Here is a 7,963-nt window from a genome sequence, read left to right as displayed (position 1 = left end):
GGAAAAATTGATGTTTTTGGCCCACCAATAATCTAAAGTAGTTGAGAAAATGGGCATTGATTAAAGCGGCAGCAGCCGTGTGGGAGTCAAAATTAACGGGACGGTCCCCACAAACAGACGGGACACGTGTACGGTGAGGATAGGGTTGGCTTTATAAAGGAGTGCGGGTCAGATGGGTGATCCAAGAGAGAAGGACACGTTACGTGTCGCCGGTTCGTCGTCCCTTCCCCAAATCAAAATGAGTGCGCCCAATGGTCCCCCCCTCCCTACTTGTTCCTCAAATTTTAATTAATTCCAAATCCAAAAATTGGATTTATTCCCACTTCTTTTTTTTTCTTTAACATATAAATTTATCCATTATAAAAAATTTCTGAGTGAAAATATAAACATGATAAATATTTAAGTGTAAATGAAAATGGGAAATAGTGATGCAAATGATTAGGCGGGTTGACAAGTGGTTAGCTCCACTGACCCGACAACCCACGACCCGGAAATAAATATATAAATCATTTGTTCGGATTAATATAAATAATAATTTTCAGCACAATTTGAGAGGTGATGGGGGTAAAAAGGGCAAGCCAATGAGGGGAAAAAATAAAAAGGTGAGTGTTTGTAGGACAAGAGGTTGCTCCTTTGTTCCATGGAGATGACTTTAACTTTTATCATTGAAGTTTGAACCACAGCCAACTCAATCGTTGACAATTGTTAGACTGTAATTTGCTAATTTGCCCAATCAAACACTAACATTTGGGTATTAAAACTAATCAGCCGACACCCTTTACTATTCAAGCTAACAACTCAATAATTAATAAAGTTATCTCGTCTTTCTCAACCTAATTTTAATAAGAAAGGAGTTGAATTGAATTAATTAGGAATGAATCATGTTCATTTCACTAAACAGTATAATCGTTCATGACTAGTTGTCGTACACCAACATGTTATGCCTACCTCTTGACAATTTGAACAAGGTGTTTGGCGTTTAAGTTGATCAATATAATTTAGACAAGTTCATTATGATCAATTACGTGCACAAATTTGAGTAGTGTTGCTTGAATGTCACCTCATATTTCTTATCTGGCATTTGTCTCGCTACCTCAAGATTTGGGCAACTATTACCTGCTTGACCAATAAATGATTTTGTCTTCATTGAATCTTTGTCTACCACAACTCTATCCATAAGAGTTTATCTTCATGTGTCTATCCAAACTAATTGGAATTTTACCTTCATCATAATCCCTTTTAAGAGAAATTTTTTTTTTAGCTATGTAGATTACTAAAATTTTGTTGCTCTTTCTTCTATTTGCCATCAATTAATTTACATGATTGTTAGAGTATGAAGCGAGTATTGCATTAATGTTGGCTAAATATTTGAATGAATTTTTGTTTTTTTTCGAAGATAAAATAATCATTGTGTGTAAAATTAAAAACTTCGAAAGATATAGATATCAAATTAAAATCGATCGAACTTGTACTAACTAATCTATACGGTACAATAACATAGAGTGCAAAAGCTAATAACCAAATTCATTACTTCGGATGCATCATTTATAATTTGAAATGTGGTGGGAATCACATATTGAAGTTGTTGAAGTCATACCCATCATTATGAGATTCTCTCGATTTCATGTTGGACATTGTGAGATATGTTTAGATCAGGGTTGTTTTATGGTGGGATACCTTGAAAAAATATTTTGAGTTTTCATGTATTATTTGATTCGTACACTATCATACTTTATTGACTTAGACGCATAATATATCCTTAGGTGCATTTGAGAACAAGCGTAACGCATACCTCACAAATGATAGACTATTGAATGAGAGTAGAGTGAGCTACTTATAGTTGTAGTAGATAGGATTATGCTGGTAAAGATATATATTGATAAATTTTGGTTGTTTCAGTTATGTATCATGAAAACACGGTCCGAGTCTCTTTGTCACGGAGAATAATTTTATTGATTATTTGGACTAAGTCCTGCGGAAAAATATGTCCAACACAAAATTCAAAACATCTAATTTGCTACAAATAACATGCCACAATTCAATCACAATTATTAATTAAATGAATAGCAAGAACAATGTATATACATTTTACACTACTATTATCATCTTGTATTATTTTCCCCCTCATTCTAAAGCGTCCATAGTCAAAGCCCATAAACAGTACAAATCGTGGCATATATAATTACATAAATATAAAACCTTTTTTTTTTTAATGATTGAACCTTATTAAATAATATTTCAATAAATTAATAAATATGTAACAAACGAAATATCTTAGTTGATTAGTAAGTGGTAAGTAGCCAAAATTTTAGAAAATATTATGGCTAAGTTTTTTGGGTGATGCCGATGTTACGTGCCAGTGGCAGAGATAAGAGGATTCCTACCAATATCCGTCCTTACAAAGCACAGGGGAACAAAACCGCCGTTTCAGAATAAGCAGTTTCCCGAGCTGTTTTGTTCATCTGAAAACCGCTTTCCCTCCTTCCCCAATCTGTAAAATTCCACTTCTTCCCGAGGCTTCCCTTGCCTCTCCTTTTTCCGTTCTTGAAGACGCGTTTGATTTGTACACTACACTCTTCATCTTTCCCTCAACGTCTCTATCTCCAGCTTCGCTTCCCCCATGGCTGTATAATTTTTTACTCTGTTTGTTTCTTAATCGGCGGCGGCTTTTATGGTATGGCTTTCCGCAACCAACTCTCTCGGGACCTTCCTCTCCATTACGGGAACCAGCCTCAGCCGCAGCAGCAACCGGACCGGCCACTATCCGATAATACTCTGCGTTCTATCTTACCTGATCAGCTCACCGACCACTCTCCGCCCGGCGCTGCTTCTAAGACTGAGCATCCGCTTCAGAGTACTCCGAATTGGCTGAATAGCGCGCTACTTCGGAGTCAAACCCCTCATTCTCACTACTCTGGTGAAACCCCGACGACGGCGCCGGATAACGTCAATACCGACTTCCTTAACCTTCACACGACTGCTTCTAATTCCGCCGTCTCCCACCCGTCCGGCCAATGGCTCTCCCGCCCGATCCTCCATCGCAATCACAGTGATGTTATGGATGAGGTAGCGGATGCCGCCGATGCCATGATTGGCGTCACCACCACTTTGTCGCGCGAATCGGATGATTTGAAGAATAATAGCAGCGGCGGCGGAGTGGAGGGCGTAAACAACAGCGAGGATGTGGCGGTTGAGAGCGATGGTAATGAAGGTGCTACTGGTGGAGAGGCTGTGGTAAATTGGCAGAATGCTCGGTCTAAGGCTGAAATTCTGGCGCATCCCCTTTACGAACAGCTGCTCTCTGCCCACGTCGCCTGCCTCCGGATCGCCACGCCGGTGGACCAGTTGCCGAGAATAGATTCTCAGCTTGCTCAGTCTCAGAATGTAGCGGCGAAATACTCGTCGCTGGGCCACGGTTCTCAGCCCATAGTCGGCAATGGAAAAGAGCTTGATCAGTTCATGGTATGTTTTTTCTCTTGTCTTTCGATGGATTGTTTAATAAGGTGGATTGGGAAGGCCGTATTGTTCTCCGAGTTGGAGAAAGATTATAAAATTATTTCTCTCTCTGCACTCTGTAAGTATCTTCATTTGTTTATTTTCCACTTTGGAAGTTGAGACATTCTTCTTGGGGAATTTAGCATGTCTAGAGGCATCCTCGTCTCCGCAAAAATGCCGGTCTGAATAACAGAGACTCCCCCTCTCCTCCTCTCTTTTCCTCCCTTAAGTTGGGGGAGGGTTACCCTCTGTGTGAATTTTGCTTTTTGAATCCAATTCATCGATTACTGGTTTTGAATTATTGATTACAAAATGTTTGAGAGATAATTGCTGGCGATTTGAAGCTCTGAGGTTGGGAAAATCAGCACCCCTTTTCAATTTAATAACTAAGGCTGGGAAAGCGAGTGACTGTCCATACATTATTGAACTGGAATGGTGCGATTCCTCGTAAAGGAAGTCTCCACACACTACGGATTCATGCTTTTTTCCAGAAGTCCATTACTTAAAAGCTGATTTCTTAATTGTATGCTTCATGCCATTATCTGTCAATTTCCAAGGACATAATCGATGTCTAATATTGTCTTGCCATCATACTCGAGTAAACTTAAGCACTTTTTATTGTCAATGTCTACCTCTTCCTTTCATACTGTTCTATGATGTTTGTATCCAATTTCTTGAAGTAGTTGTTGACTCTTCAAGATAAATATTTTCAGTGTTTTTCTTCTGGATACCATTTCAAATCTCAAACTAGGACATGTTGCCTTCTCAACCTTCTTACATGACGTAATTTGTTTCCTGCAAGACATGTCTTGTATGATATTGTCAAAATTGAAGTAAATTACCTTGAAGTGCGGCATGAATTTATCTGTTGCTACTCGTACATTGCAGATGTTTAGTTTTGACAGCTTGATGTTGCTAATTAAATCGTCATTGTTTTTCATTCCCTGTGCTGCAGACGCATTATGTTTTACTGCTTTGTTCTTTTAAAGAACAACTGCAGCAACATGTCCGTGTCCATGCAATGGAAGCAGTATACGCCTGCTGGGAAATTGAGCAATCTTTGCAAAGCTTGACAGGTGATTTTCAAACAATAAGAGTGAAAAAGATAAAGGAAGGAAGAAAGAGAATAGAGAGAACTATATACAATGGTTGAATGCTTATTGGTCATTCTATTTAGCAGTTGGTTTCCCTACTGAATTGAAGTTTCATTCTCCTCCTTAAGGATAAAGCTCGTACTTTTGTCACCTCTACATGTTTTACAAGTATACCTAAACACTTCTTAACCAGTAAGAAATTTCTTTACTGCCACATATCCCTATGATTATGACTTGATAAATTTGCATAGGAAGTATGGGGATAGCCTTCTTCCTGTTGGAGGCCTGGAGGGAAACTGAAGAAAGGAAGTATAAAATCCTGTTGTTAAGTATTTGGAGTTAAAAATCTGTATAGTCTTTAGTTTTCCTCTGACGTTTTCTGGGTGTTTTTGGCTTACAATGACTATCCATGTGAGTCCACATATTTTTGTATACCATGGATTGGGAATTGCTATTGATTACTTTTATTAACCATATCACATGACGTGCTGAGTGGGCTTCTTTGAAACCACCTCTCTAGGCTCTTGACCTTTGAGCCCTGAAGTTCCCTTAATCTCATACCCACATTGGGACACTCGTTGAGATTTCACGAGCTAAGACTTAGGATATCAAAAGGTGCAGCTCTGTTTCAGTTTGTACCTAAAATACAGATGGGTATGACTCAAAAATGGATATTAAATTGGACGAGCATAGAATAAGATCCTCTTTTAGCCTGTCGTTTATGTTAACATCTGAATTTCTGTGATTTTGAACTATAGAGCACCTTTATGATCCTACGTATTTTCCCACGTTTTAGTTCCAAAACGACTGAGATTTCTTGAGTAACAGGCTTTTCTTATTCAAATAGGAAATAGATGTTAATTACTTAATTCCTTGAACTGCCACCAGAGTAGATGATTGCATGTTATTCGTTTTTTCTGTCTACACCCGATGACTATTTTTGCTCTGGTGGTTATATAATGCTAATTCTTCGAATCAAGGGTTGTGTTGGATGATATATAATTTCTGGTAATAAAAGCTATAATTATTTCTGCATTTTCCTCGTCTAGGTGTTTCACCAGGTGAAGGTACGGGTGCTACAATGTCTGATGATGACGAAGACCAAATAGATAGTGATGCTAGTTTGTTTGATGGAAGTTTTGAGGGTAATGATGCTATGGGATTTGGTCCTCTTATCCCAACAGAGAGCGAGAGATCCTTGATGGAGAGGGTGAGACACGAATTGAAGCATGAACTAAAGAATGTGAGACCTCTATTTTTTTTTTATTCTTGGTTTAATTCCTTTTTATTATTTCGATAGTTATGTATGGATTTGTCTATATGAACAACGGTTGTTTCACAAATATTTAATAATCTGCTGTCTTAAACCAACAATGAAAGTAACTCTGCCTTTAACAGGGTTACAAGGAGAAAATTGTAGACATAAGGGAGGAAATTTTACGAAAAAGGAGAGCAGGTAAACTTCCTGGTGACACCACATCCGTCCTAAAGGCTTGGTGGCAATCACATTCAAAATGGCCATATCCTACTGTAAGTTTGGGCTGCTTCTAAATTTTATTTCAATTTTGAGCTACTGCAATGAATTATATAGTAAACACATTTTGAGTATACATACCACAAAAAATAAAGAATGGGTAATGAAGGAGAAACCACAAAATATCTGAATACTTCTTTGATGATTGCACAGTAGAAATTTCTTGTTGCCTACCATTAAGGCCTTTTTTGTAGCTGGGGGAAGGAAAAACAGAGAGGGAAGAAATTAAATACTTGTCAAAAATTTAGTGGCGAAGAGTAGAAAACTCAAAATTAATTGGTAATGAGAGGAGTAGTCCATATCTATTATAAATCCTTGTTAGATACCTAAATCCTTGGTAGATCCCTTATCTATTTAAGGTGGGATGTTTAAAATCATATAGGAACATTTCACTTCCTCACACTACGATATACATTATTATCTCTCTTGGGGTTTGGGGGTGGGGTGGAAACTTATTCATGGAAGGACATTCGAGCCACAAAAGAAGCAATGTAGTTCTGCCTTCTATGGAATCTCTGTGACAATCCTTAGAAGGTCAAAAATGACCAAGTAGTTGTGACGCTCTATTCTGAAAGTATCCCACTGCTCTTATATTGATTTTTTGTTTCCCTCATTTTAGGAGGATGATAAAGCAAAGCTAGTTCAGGAAACTGGTCTGCAACTGAAGCAGATAAATAACTGGTTTATCAACCAGAGGAAGCGGAATTGGCACACCAATCCTTCAACATCGACAACCTTGAAGAGCAAACGCAAAAGGTATAGTATAGCTACTAAGCCATAAATGCTAGTGAAGAACTTGTGTGACTTGCTCTGACCATACATTTGAAAAAAGAAGTAATGCAGGTGAGACAACAGGCAACGAACATCTCCCATAGCTCAAGATATAAATCAAACAAATTCGAAGCATCATAACACGAGCAGTTAGTACAAAGGATGAAACTGGAAATTAATTGTGTACTCTGGAGTGAGGCATGGCATTATTCATATGCTGAAAAGGAATGTGAATGGTGAAGAAGATGGATTCTACACACAACATTAGAGTTTAAATTTGTGAGGTCTTCCACTTGCTTTATTGAGATGTTAAAGAATTTTTCTTGGCCAGGAATAGATGTATAGTGTAATTAATAAGCTGTGTATGGTTGTTTACCGGCGATTATAGATTTTTCTTGACACGTCTTAGATAAGATTCAAGATTGAGTTGGAAGTTGTAGTCAGTATGGTAATATATAGCCTTTTAACAGTATTTTTATTCTCTGAAAATTTTGACTCAAATCCCTTGACCACCCACAACTCCGCGACACGTGATCTAGAATCATGATTGAACTAAACGTTTAAAACATACATTTTTTTTTTGTTCAATTATTGGCCAATCCGAACATTATTCATTAATTTGTCACCATTGGAATAATAATTGTTCGTAATGTTATTTATTTTATTTTTGTTGGATGCGCACAGGCAGTTACAAGTTTTTTTTGGCAGCATGTTATAACTATTCAATATTTTATTTTCATAAAAACTAGTATTAAAATATATATATATATATATATATATTATAGTATAACAACAGGGCTGGAGATTCAAACTCATAATCTTCTGATCAAAGACATCCACCGGTTCTTCCTGAGCTAAGCTCTGACAAAGTCAATATTTTACGAATATGCTAAGATTCTTACCAATGTAAATCAAACCAATAATACTATTTTTTTTTGTTTTTTGAAAAAAATAGTATGGTATATAAATACTATAATGTTATCACTCATACCAATACCATTCTCAATATTATTTTAATACTATATTTGCTTTCACAAAGAATATATATCTTATTAAAAAAGGAAAAAGA

At 37.1% G+C, this 7,963-nt stretch overlaps 1 protein-coding gene across 3 annotated transcripts; it reads left to right on the top strand.

The window, feature by feature from the left end:
• Nucleotides 1-2,279: 2,279 nt before the first annotated feature.
• LOC111005178 (homeobox protein knotted-1-like 3) lies at nt 2,280-7,383 on the top strand. 3 transcript variants are annotated; one of them, XM_022276594.2, is made up of 6 exons: nt 2,280-3,462; nt 4,451-4,571; nt 5,639-5,832; nt 5,988-6,119; nt 6,743-6,879; nt 6,967-7,383. In XM_022276594.2, the coding sequence occupies exons 1-6, from the start codon at nt 2,677-2,679 to the stop codon at nt 6,968-6,970; spliced, it is 1,374 nt and encodes a 457-aa protein (XP_022132286.1). In that variant the 5' UTR covers nt 2,280-2,676; the 3' UTR covers nt 6,971-7,383. The 3 variants fall into 3 exon arrangements, with proteins under 3 accessions (XP_022132286.1, XP_022132284.1, XP_022132285.1); XM_022276592.2 differs by having other exon boundaries at nt 2,281-3,462; nt 6,956-7,383; XM_022276593.2 differs by having other exon boundaries at nt 2,282-3,462; nt 6,959-7,383.
• The last annotated feature ends 580 nt before the right edge of the window (nt 7,384-7,963 follow it).

This window comes from Momordica charantia (assembly GCF_013281855.1).
Source record: "Momordica charantia cultivar OHB3-1 chromosome 8 unlocalized genomic scaffold, Mcharantia_2.0 BLBB01000008.1, whole genome shotgun sequence".
In the NCBI taxonomy this organism is placed as follows: domain Eukaryota; kingdom Viridiplantae; phylum Streptophyta; class Magnoliopsida; order Cucurbitales; family Cucurbitaceae; genus Momordica; species Momordica charantia.
The sequence above is the reverse complement of the archived record's forward strand: the minus strand, read 5'-3'. Positions and strand labels throughout refer to the sequence as shown.